The 19,648-nt window shown below is 39.0% G+C and overlaps 1 protein-coding gene across 1 annotated transcript in view; it reads left to right on the forward strand.

The window, feature by feature from the left end:
• Positions 1-19,027, forward strand: part of LOC135700639 (uncharacterized) — a 102,278-nt gene extending 83,251 nt beyond the window's left edge. Inside the window, exons 6-7 of the mRNA XM_065221209.1 lie at positions 18,594-18,759; positions 18,831-19,027. Coding sequence (XP_065077281.1) covers positions 18,594-18,759; positions 18,831-19,019 — 355 coding nt within the window. The 3' untranslated portion in view covers positions 19,020-19,027. The remainder of the gene's footprint in view (positions 1-18,593; positions 18,760-18,830) is intronic.
• The last annotated feature ends 621 nt before the right edge of the window (positions 19,028-19,648 follow it).

Genomic DNA, 19,648 nt, shown 5'->3' on the forward strand with positions numbered 1-19,648 from the left:
CAACAATTTAAATGGCCTTAACTCCATTTTGTAAACAAACCTTGTAAGGCCATTTTCTCGCGAACCGAAGTCCGCTAAGGCAAACCAACATAATGAACAAGTAGGGGAAATTCTCCGCTACCCGATTATGGTTTAGGTTTGGGAATGAAGGTTTCGGTTCGCGAGAAAATGGCCTTACAAGGTTTGTTTACAAAATGGAGTTAAGGCCATTTCAATTGTTGGTCTTGATATTGCGAGTTGCGAGACTATTCAGAACATGGAAACTGAGTCAACTGAGTTGACTCGACACAAAAATGATTCCTTGCACATCGTTTTCATAGAAAGAGAAAGTGTAGTTTTCTATCTCTCATTTCTCTGCACCGCTGGCAGACATGAAGCTACAACATATTTTTTTTTTCTCTGAAAAAAAATCACAACTAATCAAAAAATCCGCGATGTATTTTTTTTTTTTTTTTCGTTTTTGAATTATATTTTTTTGAAGTTATCAAGTCAAGGGTTTTCCCTCAATACTCCTATGCGAATAGAAAATATGTATAGATTACGAGACTAAACTTGCTATGTATCAATAGATATGCATGGTAGTCTAGTATTGAGCGAAAACCTAAAACTTGATAATCTCTAAAAAATATAACTTAAAAACCAAAAAGAAAAAATACATCGCTGACTTTTTATATGTGGTCTAAAAAGGCCTAAATTTTTAAGGAAAAGTGTAAAAGAATATTGGCAAACCATGAACATGGAAACCATAAAATCCAAACACAATCAAGGTTTTTCAATACAAAATCCTATTTTTAAATATATTTTTATGTTTCCATAAAGAATGGGGTTTTGTTGCCTTTGATTTTATATTTTGATATTTGATATCGGTCCAGTGGTTCTAAAGTTATGAATTTTTGAGAAAACGTATTTTTGGAAAAAAAAAAAAGATTTCTTAGACCACCCAAACATGAAAATGGTCACCTTAATGACAAAATAAAAAATATGGGTCTAATATTTTACGATAATGATCAAAACTACCAATTTTTATGAAGTTCTGAGAACCACTTATCGTTTTGCTACTGAATGGCTTCATATATATTTATATATTGAAAGCCCTATCCTTCCCTTCCTCCCACTCCAAATTGAGCAGAATTGGTGAAGATATTCGCTGAAGACATTTTCTCAAAACACTTGGCTGTGGCTGAGTACTCAGGTTTGATTTTATTCTGGCATGAAGATACGGACCCTGTTTCCCAAGGACACCAGAAACATGTTCTGATATGGCCGATGGATTCTAGGTAATCAATATTCCCAGCAGTTAACATGTCTTCAAAGTCTCTTTGATTTTAACATCAAAATCACAGAATTCAGAAGCTCTGAACAGACACCGAATTCATCGAGTTATAGAAAATATCAAGTTATAGAATATCTAGTTGTGGAGAGTTGAATGTAGTCCAATTTAGTGTTTTAAGTGAGAATTAAAACCAAAAATGGATTCTGTGTATTACTTTTAATGGAATAGATTACATGAATTGTTATCCTAAGTTCATCTGTTCTCAAGTTATTACAAATTTAAGAAATAGGGAATTATATTTTACCATTATTTAGACCTTCTTCGAATGTTAGTCATAATATTATTTTGAAGGCTCAATCGCGTTAGCTTTCCGCAGCCGACAATTCATTGTTCATTGTTCTTAACCAAATTCACTTATTTCTGTGTTTAGTAGGATTTGGGGCGAATACTCGTGGCTTACCTGAGGTTAGAGGGGTACATTGTCGAAGGATAGGATCAAGGGAGGAGCTTGGGGGCTTCGTGGTCTCACCAGAGCGTTGTCCCGAGTAGGAACGGTATTGCGTCTCTAGATTCATCTGGTGTTCGACTGGCTATGGTGATCAGTGGGTGACGATAAGACTCATCGAGACGGGGGACAAGACAAACAAAAACTAATAAAGAGAGACAAAAGACAAAGGAATCATAAGGTTCCTTGGGCCTCGAAGGTATTCAAAAGCCGCTCTCTGGTGACGTCATTATCCGTACATTGCCAAACTGCATGATCGATGTCATCGGAACCGTTTCCACCCCAACAGATGTTGCTGTCCACGAGGTTTATTCTATGCAGATGCGCATCTAGCGAGTATTGGTTGTACATAAGTCTACTCATCGATCAGCGAAAGTAGGCACGACTTTAGCCCAAGTCTTTAAGCTACGCTCTCGAAGAACCATTAGGAATAATTGAATGTAGCCACCGTCCAGATCTTGTTTTACCATAATAATTCCCATACAATCTTCAAATGGTTTGTGCTATCTCAGTTTCTCACCAAATGGGTTCAAATTTTGAGAGGTTAGTCAGGATCCGATTTGGAATCGTTTAAGTATTGTGGAGCTAAAATTTCAAATTTTTCCATCACTCACGAAGAGCTACTTATTCCGATCAATAGCGGTGCGGCTTCTTGCTCCTTCTATGAATGTTCATGTGGGCTGCAGCTCACTGCTTGCAGACAGCCTTTCGTTGTGTACTGGAGAACACCACCACTCACCATGCGGTGATTGAATAAACACCATGAGACCGGATGGAATTCAACTTTGAAATCTGTGTTAGGGAAATCGCTTTTCGCAGGCAATCGGTGACAATTTTGACTATCACAGTAACATTCGTGTAATTTCCAATAGTGAGATTTTGAAAAATCATAAAGTCTTAATTATAACAGATTCGTAGAAAAAATTCCTATCGATTGGCGTATTAAGAATTAAAATGCATCATCTTTGGATCAAAATCAGACCACTTTCATGCCGCGACCGGCTTTGGTTTTTGAAATTGCACCCCCAATGTTGTCTTCAAAGTACATGGAATGTTAGATTTAAACAGCTGGAATTAGGCGTAACAGCTTTTGTAAACAACGACATCTCTCGATGATTTTTTGGAAAGCACGGCATGCCCACACAAACCAACATTTCCGTCGGGTAGGAGAAGTCATACCCTACCTGATGGTGATGTTGATTTGCGTGTGCGAGCCTTGACTTTCAAGACATCATCGAAAGAAGTTAATGTTTTCAAAATCTGTTATGTCCTAATTCCAGCCCTATCTTGATAAGGGAACTGACATCCTATTGATGACCTTGACAAATGTCCAAAAATACTCTTTTACAAACTTATGGTCGTCCTAAAAAGGACCGTTTTGTCGTGATGGTTGAGTAATGCTGAGCTATTAGGGTGTTAAACACAGATGAGACTGGTGAGCTGTATGCTGTTTGTAAGGAGGTTGACGCGCTTGGCATAGTTGGCCCACAGCGACTCACGAAGAGCTACTGATTCCGATCAATAGCAAGCAGCCTTTCGATGTGTACTGGAGGACAATGTTCAACGCCACGCGCCGAAAGCACTGCTGCTGCTGCTGACGCCGAAGACGGGACACCACCACACACAGTGATTGTAACTGAATCCGATCAGCGGTTCAGGCCAGCCTTGATAGCTAGCTGCCTGAGGGGAGCCTTTCGTTGTGTACTGGAGAACACCACCACTCACCACGCGGTGATTGTTAACTGTTAATTTATTGACAGTTAATTATTAATTAATTATTAATGGTGAGACCGGATGGAATTCAACTTTGAAATCTGTGCTAGGAAAATCGCTTTTCGTAGGCAATTGGTGATAATTTTAATTATTATAACAACAGTTGCACATTCGTGCAATTTTCAATAGTGACATTTTAAAAAATAATAAAGTCTTTTAACAGATGCGTAGGAATATTTCTGATAGATTAGTGATTAAATGATTGAAATTGGTTCAAGGGCAGCTGAGTTATTAACGTTCAAAATCTTTCATAATTTTGTTACATGTTCCATTTTCGGTTTTCACAAAGTGTACCCCCATATAGAAATCACAGACGTAGTCCTACGTAAAAAAAAGCATTTTGTGCTTAAGCCTCTATAAAACAATAGCCCGGAAAAAAAACAATTTTTTAATGGAGAAAGTCATATTGGATGGCAACCAACATGTGGGAATGCTTGACAAAACTCCAATGTAAACCTGTTCCATCGAAATTGTCAATTTTTATGCAGAAATTCAATGTTAATTTATAATTAGGGAAAATCTAAAAAATATGGACTGATAAAATCTTCAAGATTTTGGGACTTGAAATTTTTTTTTTTGTCATTCAAACTTGGAATATTTTTCGATGGAACGATGTGTTTCGAGATGGAAAAAAAATCGAGGGAGGCGACTATCTACGATGCAGGAAAAAATGTGTTTTGCTATGGTTAGCTACGCGCACGCTGAGTAATAGAATAGTGATATAAAGAAGATTAATGACGATTCTGAAGATTTCCTGCAAAAAGATAATGCGCGATGCAAGTAGATGCGAGACATGAAAGAAGATTTTTCGAAGATTTATTCGCTACTCTGAGATTTGTTGAGCATCTAGAATTGAGATTGAGATGTGTCGCTCGATGAGAAGGAAAAATGTCCATGGTTCTGGAACACATAAATTTTAAAGATTATGATAAGTTGAATTTCAAATATGATAAGTTGCAAAATTTTAAATTCAAGTAATTGAGAAGTCAAGAAATCAGGATTAGCTTGGGGGGTAACTAAAATTTAGAATCCCAGACGTGAAGTAATGTTTAGAACAAAATACCCTCCCATCTATTTTGAAACCTGACCCTTGATCTAATAAATTAGGAAAGGGATGACATTTTCATGGTTTGCCTAGGGCGTTGCATGCGTCTATGAGTCCCCCACATCCCCTATTCAACGACTGCGACAGGACTTCACTTCTCTATCGCACTCAAAGATGAAAAGACTCAGCGCTGCTGCTGGGCATAGCTGGCCGGAATATACCCGTGGAAAAAATGCGATACCATATCATGCCCGAAAAAGGGAATCAGCCAGCCCATAATGCATATTGTTGTGGCTTCACCTCGGCCTAAGCGACGACCATCACACCGCGATATGGCTGCATTTGAACCTATGCTGATGCGCTCTTACTGGCAGCATGTGCCCTCCCTTGAGCAGTTGTTGTTCCCGATTGCTGGTGATGTGAATAATGCACAATAATTCAACTCCCGCTCGAACGACATCGACTCGATGGGCAATGCACACGACCGGTCGACGACAGCGAAAAAAATGCACTTGAGATGCACGTATCGATGATGATAATAAGATGAAACTTTTCCCTTCTGTGTACAAAAGGCACCTACTTCTTCCAAGGGTGAACAGGCATAAAGCAGCGGAACCAGCGAATGAAAAAGCGACCAGAAATGTGATGCAAAAATTTGAAAGCCCGAGGCCCTCTCGCTTCCCAATCCGGGTGCATCCCTCGAAGGAATAAATTTACGAAACACATCTCGCCCAGTCGCCACAATATTGTCAAAATCTAGATCAAATAAGATATTTTTGTTTCGCTTCGCGCGCTGTTTTACCTCATCTCTCTGGCCGTACTGTGTCCGGGCTGAGTTGGAGGAGGAGGAAGCAATTCCAGGTATCGAACATACATTAAATCCACCGTTCCACCTCTCTGCTCCTGGTTCTGTTTGCATGTCACCGAATGGCGGTGTGGGGGGGGGGGTACCTCTGATGGTATGGTACGCCGGTGCATCTTGAATCATGTATACAGATGCCGAATTACAGAGTCTCATACAGTGATTGGTATACGAACATTCGCGCACAATGGCGATCTACGGTTCACGGGATAAGAATTTTCCCCCGCCACACTGCCGTTGCTCCCTCTCCATGCGAAGAAAGATCGATACCCGTATGTCAATTCGGAATTTAAATCTACCGTATTTTGGGGCGAGTTTGGCAAGCTAACCAACTCAAGTTACTTCTATATTTATCTGAAAATTGCTAATACATTGAACGAGGGATTTATGGATAAAAAAGTAAGTCACGACTGCTCAATCCCACTTTTGCAGCTTTATAATAGAGAATAAGTTATACAATGTACAGACATTGTTTCCATCTTCTCAAGAGCTAATGCCGATAAATTCCTCAAAGTATGAAGCTTGAAAAACTCGTTCAGCCTCCGCTTAGTCACCGAGTCGGTTGAATAAATATCTCCACCGCATAATCTAAGCGCAGTAAAACTCCATTCCTTTCAGAAGCCAATTTTCATTCCAATATGGCAAAAATCTACGCGTGAAAACTGCCATCACCATCATCATCTTTGTTCTTCCTGTTCAAACTGACCAGCTCGGCGTTGCGCCCTCACGGAGGACCATAGGAACAAAATAGGAATAATGTGCCGGTCGTGATATTTTTTGAATCTACACCGCGGACGGCGATCAGCACCAAGCCAGAGCAAGATGCATTTTTACAACGCAAATTAAGCAAAACAACCGCAAAGCAGGACTAGTAAGGTTCGTCGGTGGCTTCGGCGAGGGAGATATGAATTTATTGATGATGACACTAGTGTTGTTTCCTACACCGGGCTGTGGACAACGGAGCGGAGCGGATATGTAAAAATGCAACTGCACATCCCATTGAGCACCGGCTTCCTACCCAAGGGAATGCATAATAATGCTAATGATAATAAAATAAAATAATAATAACATAAAAATTCTTCTCTTCAACTTGGCCACCGCTCGGATGCAGCATCCCAGATGATGATGATGATGATGATGATGGGGTCGCGCGGCACAGTGGGCAGCCTCCTTGTTTTGTTTTTGTGTCCTTTCGGGAGTGGGAGATACACTTTGAGGGAACAACACATCTTGTGTATTGTATAGTTGTTTCGCTCGTCTAACTATAGACGATAATGGTACATTACTTATAATAAAAATAATAATAAAAGCTCAAAAGGGGATGGAATGAGACTTTGGAGCGGGTGGTAGAAGGGAAATGATGGCAAAAAAACAAAAGGGTAGACGAGGGAAATCTGAAACAATTGATAAATTCGTGACCATCAAAACGGGTGCATTGTGCACTGCTGGCGTCACCATCGTCGTCGAATTGCATCAGTAGTACCAGCAGCAGGTCCTTTCTTTCGTTCCAGAGAGGGAGAAGTGTGTAATCGTCATTGTGAGCCCGGTAGACAAAAACTGGAACTGTCATTATATGCATTTTACGTGCATATAGTGCCCGAGCTCATTCTCCCCCTTGCCGGAGATTGGCCTCTTTTGGAGGCATAAATTTCGCAGCTTTGGCTGAGGTCTTACCCATCGGCGACCAAAGGAGAGGGTTTGAAACAAAGTAAAATTTCGTCGATGGATATTGATCTTGTTGGGTTTGTTTGTAATGTTTTGTGAGCTTTTTGTTTTGCAGGGCAACTACTGTTGGGTTCAATAAATCGCTACTGTCAAGAGAAGTTAGTTTATACTTATGATTCTTCAGTTGTAAGTGAGAAATTTTTGTAATTAGTGTCTACCGGGGCTGTGGAGGCGGAGTCGGAATCGGGCGCATTTTTGAGCATAAGGAGTTGGAGTCGGAGTCGAAGAAATACGGCCGACTCCGACTCCGACTCCAACTGTTACGAATAAATTATTTGAAACTGGTACGCAGGTGATCATGTCACACAAGAATATCGCACAATTTCCAGAAATTTTGTGAACTCTGTCGCCTGAACGCCTCATTCGGTGGAACACATTATCTTCAATTTCCCACAATATGAGGGTCCCCGCGAATGCTACGACATTTCAGGCAGCATCAGAGATGCACTCAGCGACGACCCGTTCATTCCGGTACGGGCGTGCTTCCTTCGTAAGGCCGGCCTCACTGACCAAATCTAATCTCCTCACCTTAAAACCAGACCACCACAACGGCAATGGATTTGTAACGTTCTCCGTGTTACGCTAAGCTGAGGGGCTTAAGCGCCATCTGCCAAAGAAGGACTCGTTCTTAATTACCCGGCAAGAAACTTCCCTTCTCAGGGCAGGTCACTCAGATGTTGACACAAACGAACTTACTTATTTTGACCCAAACGGCCAAAGCCAACAAATCAGATTAGGATACTCAAATTTAAAAACACCAATTCAAAACGTGAAAATGAAATAATTCTTTAAAATCAACCAAGGGGAAATATGCAATAGTTATTTAAACCCAAACGAATCTAACAAATATAAACATATACAAATAACGTGATGCAACAGATGTGTGAAGTAACTAATCAAAACTAGAAGTAATTTTATTTTATTCGATTCAATTGAACGAAACCCGAATATACTAAACTTAAATTGATCGAGCTAGCTACTGTGACGTCACGACTCTAGTGCATGTGTGTTAACATCGCAGTTTTCGGACAGTCTGACCTGGTTCCTTCAGCGTATCCGGTCCCTCGTCGGATGTCCCGAGACGTTCTAGTACGCGAACTCATACAGGATCAGTTGGTCACCAAAAGCTTACGCGCCAAGATGACTCGCGCGTGGGCAAGTAAAGGGTATAAGCGTCCCCAAGCGTAGTGGAGTGATGAGCTGTAATAGCGATACGCAGCTCACGCCGCACGACTTGGCGAGACGAGTCGTTCCATTAAAGGCTACCAATTGCGCAGTAGCAGTGGTAATGCGTCGTAGCCGAACGGTTGTGCTACGAGACAATGCGCAGTAGCAGTAACGGGTGGCCGTAATTTCCGTCTGACCAAAAGCCAGCATAAGACGGTGGATGTCCTACCTGCTTGACACAGTCCGCTCCAGTTTCGACGATATTTGCCGATTCTAGCACTAGCCAATACAAGCCGATACAAGCCGCCCGCGTTGACTGGACAAGGAGGGCTTGTTAACGTGGAAATCTCACATAATTTGCTCACCAATTAACTACTAACTAATTAGAGTTACCCGAGGGGGACGACACATATAAATCTCAATTCTAGGTGCTCAACAAATCTGACACTAGCTAATCAATCTTCGAAAAATCTTCTTAAATTTCTCGCATCTACTTGCATCGTGCATCATCTTTTTGCAAGAAATTTTCAGAATCGCCATAAATCTTCTTACTATCTACTCAGCGTGCCACAGCGTACCACAGCAAAAAACAATTTTTCCTTCATCGTAGATAGAATTGCCCCCTCGGGCTTACCTGAATTTCAAATTTCACCAACTTCACAATATATATATTCAATATCAATTTCTATTTTGATCAAAATATGATCCTGCACTTGACAAATTCAAAAATTGTGGAAAATTAATTAAATGGATTTAAATCACCAAAATTCACAAACCGCCCGAACTTACTTCGAGTTTAGATGTTACGCAGTAAATTTCAATCTAAATATTGTCTTCAACTTAAATCAGCAATTATCAACTTCTGATAATTTCACAGCACTCCACTCGATAGACGCGGAGTAGCTTGGGTTGTGCCTAAAAACCACTGCGTAATTTCTTCCTATTGGCAAATTCGAGAGAATAAACGAAGTTGTACAAGGTGTTAAGCACAATAGCCAAAATCTATTGATTTCTATACGATGCAATGGTTTTAAATTTTTTAAATGGTATCTTAACTGCCGTGTCAAAAACTGAATGGTGTCTACAAAAGGTGGATGTCTAAGATAGCATACAAACTGACACCATGCTCTGAAAATTCATGGACATCCAAAGCTTTCATGAAACTTATCTTTACTTGTATTGATAGTACGAACGAACGGGTAAACATTAATAGAAAAATAATAGGGTTCAAAACAACGTTACAGATTCACTATGTTCACCAAAATTAATTACGTTCTACGAACCTACGCTGCTTTACCGCAACGAAACAGGACCTTCCCCATAACATCACAATGACTATCGATACCCACACAACAACTCTCAAATATCTCGCAGAAGGACGCGATTATGGAAAACTACAACAAGATGACTGCAACTTTGACAGCAAACAAACTTTTCAAACTCTGTAAAAGAACCACTCTGTATTAAGGAGACCCCTTCTGGGGCCCCCTTCAGGAATCCCCTTCATGAAACTCTGTAATTTAAGGAGTTCCCTTCTGGAACTCCCAGCCATTGTAACAAGGGAAACCTCATTCTGGGGTTTTCAGAGACGTGAAGCGCCCATACTCCGTTGCGCATCCATGTTTCACTCCCGTGGTGAAGCGCCCAACGTAGAGCAACAACTCGCGTGGTCTTTCTTTCTCCGTAAAATGAAAGACAGTGCAATTCCATTTCTACTGTGTATGGAAAATGCTATTTGATGGATCAGTTATCCTGAGGTTGGAACTGTGCTCGTCCGCACCTAGCAAACCTCGGATAATAAACTCATCAGAACAACTGCCCCGATTCTTTATTCTTCGAAACCTTTTATACATGAATTTGTTACTTAAACACTACACAATAGTTTTTCTCCAGTATGTACATATAAGGTGAGACAGATAATTTTTCTCTTGGAAAGTCGGTGTCTGCTTTTTTTACAAGAGTTGATGCTCCTTGCGGTAGGAACGGCTATGTAAGATGCTTACTCATTAATGTTTACTTTGACCTTTCGCGAAGCACCGAGTTAAGCCAGCGTGCATCGCAGACGACGCGGTAGCAACTGTTTATAAACAACTGACCCTGAAATGTGCGACATTGCACAGTGGTCCAGAATGCAGATTTAGGTGGAATGATATGTTTTGAGCCTGAAATTGAAACTTTAGACTAAAAGTCTCTTCTACAAACTTGTTCCTTATAGTTAGGCCCTCATTTTTATGACAATGAATTCTAGGGTGGTTCCTATTATCATTAAAATCAAAAATCTAACTTAAATTAAGGTATACATTCTTTGGCAAAGTTATAGCTGAGCTAATTTCAAGCAACTTTGTTGAAAATAACTTTTTTGTATCTCTTAAATTGGCCGATTTAGAGCGTAGGACTACGTCTGTGATTTCTATATCGGGATACACTTTGTGAAAAACCGAAAATGGAACATGTAACAAAATTATGAAAGATTTTGAACGTCAATAACTCAGCTGCCCCTTAACAAATTTCACTAATTTTATCACCAATCGATCAGAAATATTCCTACGCATCTGTTAAATCTAAGATTTTATCATTTTTCATAATGTCACTATTGAAAATTGCACGAATGTTCAACTGTTGCTATGATAATTAAAATTATCACCGATTGCCTGCGAAAACGGTTTCCCTAGCCTAGATTTCAAAGTTGAATTACATCCGGTCTCAGCAAACAGTATTTATTCAATCACCGCGTGGTGAGTGGTGGTGTTCTCCAGTATACAAAGAAAGGCTGCTTGCAAGCAGTAAGCTGCAGTCCACATGAGCATCCATAGAAGGAGGAAGAAGCCGCACCGCAATTGATCGGCATCAGTAGCTCTTCGTGAGTTGCTGTGGGCCATCTATGCCAAGTGTGTCACCCTCATTCCGAACAACATACAGCTCACCAGCCTCATCTGTGTTTAACATCCTAATAGCTCAGCATTAATCAACCATTAAGACAAAATGGTCTTTTTCAGGACCACCATAAATTTGTAAAAGAGTACCCTAATAAAAAAATAACCATAAACGAACGATAACCCAAATCATTGAACTATTCCACAAATGGTTTGGATGATACCCAGAACACGTCGTTAAGCAAATTAACCATACAATTTTTATTAGGGTAGTTTTTGGACATTTGTCAAGGTCATCAATCGGATATCAGTTCCCATATCAATATATTAGGCTGGAATTGCGACGTAAAAGCTTTTGTAAAGAATGACTTCTTCAATGATGTCTTGAAAGTCAAGGCTCGCTCACGCAAATCAACATCACAATCAACAGATAGGGTAAGACTTCCTAAAAATCATCGAGAGAAGTCATTGTTTACAAAAAAACACGAATGTGTAACTGTTGCTATGCATAGAAGGAGGAAGAAGCCACACCGCTATTTATCGGAATACTAAAGACAGTGTTCGCAAAAACTCAAAAACTAAAATCTCATGCATGAGTTTATGCACCTATGAGTTTTGCCTTGCAAAATTCAACGTCGCAAAAATCACGGATGAGTTTTCAGGTTCAAAAGTTCATTGCTTTCTATTTTGGCGTTATTCATTGATATTACTATTGTATGCGCATCAGGGGTTGGAAAACTAACATGTATAGGCATGATATCAATTGACGTTTGAGTAGTTTTTATGAGTGTAAAGCTGGAATGATTTTTCGGCGTTGTGAGTGTGAGTGCATGAATATGCATGAGAATCTCAAGCGTGAATTTTGTTTGCCAGATTTGCACGCGAGTTTATTCTCGCAGGGAGGCTCAATGAATGAGATTTGAGAATGATTTTCCGAACACTGCGTAAAGAGTATAAACAGAGATTCCTATTCCTACGCAAAACACAAGCTCCTGCTGCAGTTAACAAACAAGATTTGTTATATAAGACAACGTAGTCCTACGTCACCATTGCGTACAACCCCATAGGGCTGTCCCTTGTAGTTATTTATTCGATCTCAAACACGACAAAAATCGACTGGACCGATCCTTTTCATTCGATTTTTGTTTCGATCCAAAACAAATGTACGGTGCATTTTCATTTGCAATTTAATATTCATTTTTTTGTCTTCACCTTTGCACATCACTTGCCTTGAACATGGATTTTGCAAACAACCAGTGTGACAGTTCAGTAGACAAGAACGAGAAAGAGAAAATTTGCAGAGTCGATGTTATAATAAGAGTACCGCCAAGAGAGACAGTTGCGAACAAGCAGCACTGTTTGTGATTTATGTTTTGTCAAGGTAAACGACAACCAGATTTTTTGTTTTAGCATCAAGTGACTTTCATTCAGAAGAGAAAAAATTCATGTCGATAACGGAGCTTCTGGGAGGCAAAAACAATTATAGAACCTGAAAAGAGTTCAAACAAGTGCTTGGTATAACTTATAAATAGGGCAAAAGTTGGCTTCGGCAATACCTTAACCTATTATCGTCAGGGGGGTAAACAACGTCCTTGAGAGCTCAATTTTGGCATGTGGATACATTGTGTTTCAGAGCAACTATTGACTATATTTGAGTGCTCTAGGACCTACCACAATGTACTAAATAAAGCGAAGAAATGTTTTTCATCTAAAATTACTAAAATATTGTCATGAATGCAATACCTTGTAGTTCACTGGCTGTGGGAGCAATGACGTTTATTTACTTTGCTTGTTTGGTACCCCGATTGACAGTTCGATTGGTACTTCTGGCTTCATTCTTGGCGGGACTCTTATTATAACATCGACTCTGAAAGTTTGGGGCTCCTGAGACGATCGTCCACTTCTGTCTTTCACATCATTTAATACCAATAAAACGAATTTTATAACCTGTGGGAATGACACTGATGAATACTGCACATTGTAGTCGAAATACGTATCTGTCATGTATACCAACATTAATTATGTAGAATTAAATGAAAGTTATCCTTTTTGACGTATAACTACGTCTTTGTCGACTATACTAGGGTGCATATCAAAAAATAGGTATGGTGAAAATGTGTTAGGTTTTGAACGCTTGTAACTTTGTCGTTTATAGATGAAATTAAAATCCAAATACACCAATCGATAGGATATTACTTTACGAATCTGCTGAAATAAATAAATTTCAAATTTTCCATCAAAAATGTTTTTGAAAATGTACAAATGGTAGTTTAATCACTGTTTTCATAAAATACACGTTTTTCCCAAACCCAGTCGTTATAATCGAGTACCACTTGGTTGCATATCGTTCTCCTTGAACCTGAAAAGATATAAAACAGCGCTGCTGTTGTGCTTCTGCTCATTACCGCTTCGGACGGCTTGGCGCCAGCAAACCCGCACAGATGTAAACACTCCTAGTGGCTGTTCATTAACTACGTAGACAGTTAGGGGGAAGGGTGTTAGCAATATCCACGGTCCATACAAATTAAATTTTTGGGCAAGAATCTCAGAAACTGTCTACGTAGTTAATGAAAAGCTCCCTAGAGGTGGATCACGGCGTGATCACTTTGACAAACAGCGACAGCTTCAACACGGAAATTATTTATACAAAACATCCCACGACATGACATTTGCGAAAAATTCGCTCATGACTGCATTTTGATGATATTCTGTTTGTGATTTATCATCAACTAACTGTAAAACATATCTAGTACCTCTTTATATGCAAATATTTAGATACTTTCTGTACCACCCCATTCATAAAAAACGGCGGGAAATCATGTAGGGGCGGAGCTTAGAAATTATATTTTGTGCAGAATATGTAAAAAAAGGATGGACTTCGGATGTTAATCTAATTGCATATATAGAGGTACTAGATATGTTTTACAGTCAGTTGGATGCGAAGGATCGTCAGGCAGACGGTTCTCCGAAACGATACAAGACCGCTGCAGAGAGAGTTCGATGTAATCAAGCCAATATGAAAGCAGTCAGAGGTAATGCGTCACCCTCTACTGGTTGGGACGCCTTCTCCTGCGTTAGGAAGGCAACTCGAGGTAAGAAATTCAAATTAATTTGTAACAACCTTTGAACCAACCAAGAAAGTCTAAGAAACTTCTTCAAAAATCTCATAACTATAAAGAAAAAGATTTGTTTTAATGATTAACATAATTTTGGTTTTATTATGTTTTCAAAAATAGCTAAACATAACCCAACTAACATTTTCAGCTTTGTAAGCCAACTTTTCCAGCGTTGTGCTGTAAAGTAGCTGAAAAGAAGCTGCAGATACAGCTACAAGCAAAAGCTAGCAAAATAGTTTTGGAGAGCGTTTACTCAACTTTCTCACAACCATTATTCAATTTGTCAGTCGCACTGAATAACATCAGCCAATAAACGCTAATGTCACTTCTATACACACACTACCCAACTTTCAACTAGTAGCTGCAAAACAAAGCTAACAAAGTAAATATATTACTCATACACATTACTTGATGGCTTCTACACAACCAACCACTCTTGCTGAATAACATAAACATCAAAAGTGCTTTTTCAACAACTAAATAACCTGTACTCAGCTTATAAACTGTGTTAGAGCAACTTCGGAAGCATTTTCACAGTCAACTAGGTTTATTTTTAGACGTGTGCAGTTTTACAGCTTTTACTCTGTTCTTTTATAACTAGTCGAGAAAAGTGATTCATGTGTACTATTATAAAGCCTCTACTCAGCGATTTTGTTGTAGAAGGGAATGTTGATTTGTTTACATAAGTTCAAAGTGTTGGCGTAGCACAGTTGGTAGTGTCACGGTTTGCCAATGAGGTCGTCTCGAGTTCGATTCCAGGTTCCGGTGCAGAGTAAATAATTTGGTGACGATTTGTAACTAATTTCGATTAATTTGATTCACAGCATAATAAACTCAATAAATTCCTTCATATAAAAAAGCGTAAACAGTATTTAACCCGGCTTCAAGAGAAAGCTGTGTAGTTATTATTGGATAACCGGGAAAAGGTTGAATAAGCGCCTTTCAAGTTCACATACAACTAAACAGCAGGATAACAGCTGTATAGAAGCGTTAATGGATATGCAATAAGAGCTTCTCCCGACCGTTCCAACAGGCATAAGTAGCTGACTAAGTTCGCCAGATTTGCTTGTATAGAGGTTGAGTAAAGGTTTCCTCATATTGTATAACATTTGAATACAGCTTGAGGCTGTATAAATGAAATGAGTAAAGCGTTTACATTGCGAAAATTGTTAGTTGGGAATTTTCTGTTTACTTTCCTACAACTTTCTTAAACCGAGCATAGAGGAAGTAGATGAATTCTCATGTGATTTGAATCGTCGCATAATGGATTTTGATCCAAATCTAAAACTGGCTACTTTCCTAGGGGTTTCCCGAAATTGACTGGATCCTGGCTATTCCTAATAATAACTGCCATTGAACTTGTTGTTGTTGAATTTTAATGTGATTCAATGGTTTCAATAATTGAATCCCCCTAATTTTCAAACAATATTGAAATAAGCACCTACTTTTAGGAAACCAAAGTCCAATTTGAGAAAAGTCACAGTACTATATTTTGTATCATTCTAAGCTACATAATGATAATGCATGATAATTTTATGTTAAGGTTGTCCTCCAAATTGGAAACAAAGAGGTGCTTAAACCCCGTAGGATCGTTATACCATTTCCTCCCATACTTCGCTGACATATGAACCAACATTTTGTTCAATATTGAAAGTACCGTCTTCTGATAAGGAGAGCAACTGCCTGCTGCGTTATCTTAATTTAAAACTAATGTTGGAGCTGCTGAAAAAAAAATTACGTATTTTTTGGCAATTAACCACTTTATTCGAGCAATTAAAATAACGTTTACTACCACTCAAACTTTGAAATAAAACAATATTTTGAGATTTTTTCTTCTAGAACCACAAGAAAAGTAGCCATCGTTTGTGCGTTTCATAAAAAAAATAGAAGTTAGTTGGTCCAGTTTTTTGCAATCGCTGGTAGAAAGTCACGCCAAAACCGCTTGACAAATTGGTCAATTGTTTTATCCCACAACATGTATGGCGTCTTTGTGGACTATACTGGGGTGCTACTCCAAAATATATAACGGCTTGTTTAGGACCCCACATTTGAATTTTCATAACTTATTACATTCCAGGAAAAATACTTGAACCAACATTGAACCATAACCGAAACAATAAAATACTTGAAAACTTTAAGATAAAGTATAATAGTCAAAAATGCATAACAAACATCAATTTTGCGTAGTTGGACGTCATACTGTGGTCGTGTCTAGGACACAACCCTTTAATTTTTTTGTTTGCTGTTTTATTCAAGCATTCCGTTAACAATCCAAACTCATAACTTCATCATAACATGTTAAATCACTCACCTAATCAAGTATCCTGAGCAAAAACTTCCATATGTCAAATGAAATCAAATTAGTCATTTACTATATTCTCATCATGTATGTACTCTCACTCACAACTTTTACTGCGTACGTACTACACAATTTATTTCTAAATTATATCAATCATTATGACTATTATAAGTGATAACAAGAAACACAACAAAAAATTAATTTTAATACTGCATCCAAGAGGATGCACTACAAGTGGCAGGCGCGTAGGCAACATGTTATGCAGTGACAGCGGGCCCAGCACATCAAAATAAATTATTTGAACCCGGGACATGCTGCCTACTGTCAAATGCTGCTGTCACTGGCCTGACTACAATCATGTCGAAAATCTTATGTAATATTTATGGCCACAAAAATAAACAAATGCAGTAAAAGCAGCGTAATGTCAGTTCATGCACTGTATCATTGATAAATTTGTCCTTTTTGGCAAATAATAACACACCATATTTAAGACACGATTGAAGTGCATCCACTTTGATGTGATATTGAAATAATTTTTTTGGCGTGTACCTTATGTAGCGTAATATCAACTTTAGACTTAACTTGGCGTTAATCTGCACCAAGTTTCCTATGATCCGTTATATTTGAAACATTTGAAAAATGTATCGATTCAAAAGATCGATTCAAAATGATTGATTAAATTGGTGAATCGATTATTTAAAAAATAATGAATCGATTCACTAAGATCGATTCTTGTCTCAAGATCGCCCAATGCTAGTAGCGACCCGGATGGTGACCGAAATCTCGGTTACAAATGCTAAGTGTGAATGTTTGTTTAAATAGAGGTTTTTGGCAAAACTTGACAGAGTATTTTCAAGCTCCTCAGGGGCTTATCTCTTCTGATATTTTTCCATAAGATCAGAACGATCTGAAATTATTCTGGAATTTTTGTTTTCTTTGCTAATGAAAATTTTTGGAATAAAATTTAGATTGTCCATTAGTTAAGTTTTTTTTTATTTACTATTTGAAGAATAGAGCACTATGTAATAAGTAGCACATCTTACACGGCTAACATTTTCACGAGTCATGTTTCTGCCTATTACCATTTGTATTTGCACGGCCTATCCTCCCATTTTCTTTGCCTGTCTGTTTTTCCCATTTTCGCAGCTCCCCAGTTCTGGTTCATTTCGAGCAATGTGATCTTGTGTCCCTGCGCGCGCTGTTCTGCTGCCAAACGCATCTTGATCGAACACCGCGCTTGTGGCCGTCGTCGTCGTCGATCGCTTCGAAGCATGTCGGTATTTCTTCATGTTGTGGGTCACCCTTCGTGCCTGCTGTGGCTGCCCATATTATGCTAGGTAAATACCTACTCGGGCAAATAGCGATCACTACCGGCTATACATACAGACCGAAAGAAGAAACGCGATGCGACACAGAACATGGAATTTGAGGGCTCTCTTCTTGCCATGTTTGCCTTTTTTTGTGGTGATGCATTCGGTCTTTGTTCTGATTTCAATTTACAACAAGCTTGCACCTTCGTCGTACCTTCCTCACACTGCAGCGAGCATCAGATTGGTCGAGATTTGCAACCATCGCCGGTCGGGGACAGAGGTTACGATTTGCGTAAATGCGATGTTGCTGTCCCGTACTTTGCAGGACCGCAAAGGAATGGAATTTGTTGTCGCTTGTTTTGTCCGGGAAAAAAAACGACACAAATGAGTTGCCTGACCACTGACGAGGGTTCACGGAATGAACTGGATGTACTTTACTGATTTTCTGTTTTTTGAACTGTTGGTGTTGCCTATTTTGAATAATCAAATAAGAGAAGATATTCGTAAAACAATCCATTCCCATTGACGGGAGCCGTGAACTTTAGTTCAAGGTCCCCGTTTTGTATGATTTTTTTAAAGTATTTTTTAATTTAATAATTTAACTAACGTGATTTGTTTTTGTTTTTTTTTTATCTTTTTACACAGACATTCCCAACGCCATGATGACACCACCACGATGGAGAAGAAGTACAGGTGCGATCAATGTGACTTTGCCTCCCGGATTCCAGGGCACTTGAAACGACACCTTCTTGTTCACAGTGGTCGAAAGCCGTTCCAATGTCCTCATTGCGAGTACAATTGCAACAATATCGTAAGCATTCATTTGTAAATCTTGCTTCACAATTGCTCAGTACTTTTGTGTGCGTTTGTTTTTCCTTTCAGGAAAATCTCCGAAAGCATGTCATCTCTACATCGAAGCATAAGGGAAAATGTTTGTACGAATGCAAGTACTGCTCAACTGAAGAAGAAGACACATTCAAATCCAACTTCAGTAAGGACTACAGAGCCCATCTTCTGGGGCATCATAAGCTGTCGGTTGAGGAGGCAAATCAAGCAGTTAGAATTTTTTGAAAGGAGAAATAAACATGTTATGCAAGAAAATACATAATATTTTTTATAATGCTATTTTTATTGAACAAATCTAGATAGAGCTGGAATTAGGGCGTAACAGCTTTTGTAAACAATTACTTCATTCGATGATTTCTAGAAAGCTAAGGCTCGCCAACGCAAATCAACAACACCATCGGATAGAGGAAGACTTCTTCTACCCGACGGTTATGATGGTTCGCGTGGGAATACCTTGAGTTCCTAGTAATCATCGATAAAAGTCATTGTTTACAAAGGCTGTTACGCCCTAATTCCAGCTCTAGCTAGAAATGACAATTTCCACCCAAAAAACTAACCCTTTCATGTTCCATATTCGATAACGACTGATGAGCAGCGTATTTGTAACCCACACTTAACCTATCTTTCTCGAAAGAATTTTAACACAAAATGCAATGTTTCTATTATGGATGACTTTCAAATGTATTTACCTTTCCATACGTACCGTAAGATTTGATAAAGGGTCACAAATTGTTGAAATATTGCTGAAAATATAACACTGCTTCTTCATTCCAAACTCGTCCTTCGGATACTAATTTCGTCCTAATGCATTGAAACACCATTGGATTCACTTTGGTCTACGGATGAAGATTAAA

This window comes from Ochlerotatus camptorhynchus, unplaced genomic scaffold (assembly GCF_037179485.1).
Source record: "Ochlerotatus camptorhynchus isolate MF236.1 unplaced genomic scaffold, CSIRO-AGI_Acam_v1.1 ptg000012l, whole genome shotgun sequence".
Classification (NCBI taxonomy): Eukaryota; Metazoa; Arthropoda; class Insecta; order Diptera; family Culicidae; genus Ochlerotatus; species Ochlerotatus camptorhynchus.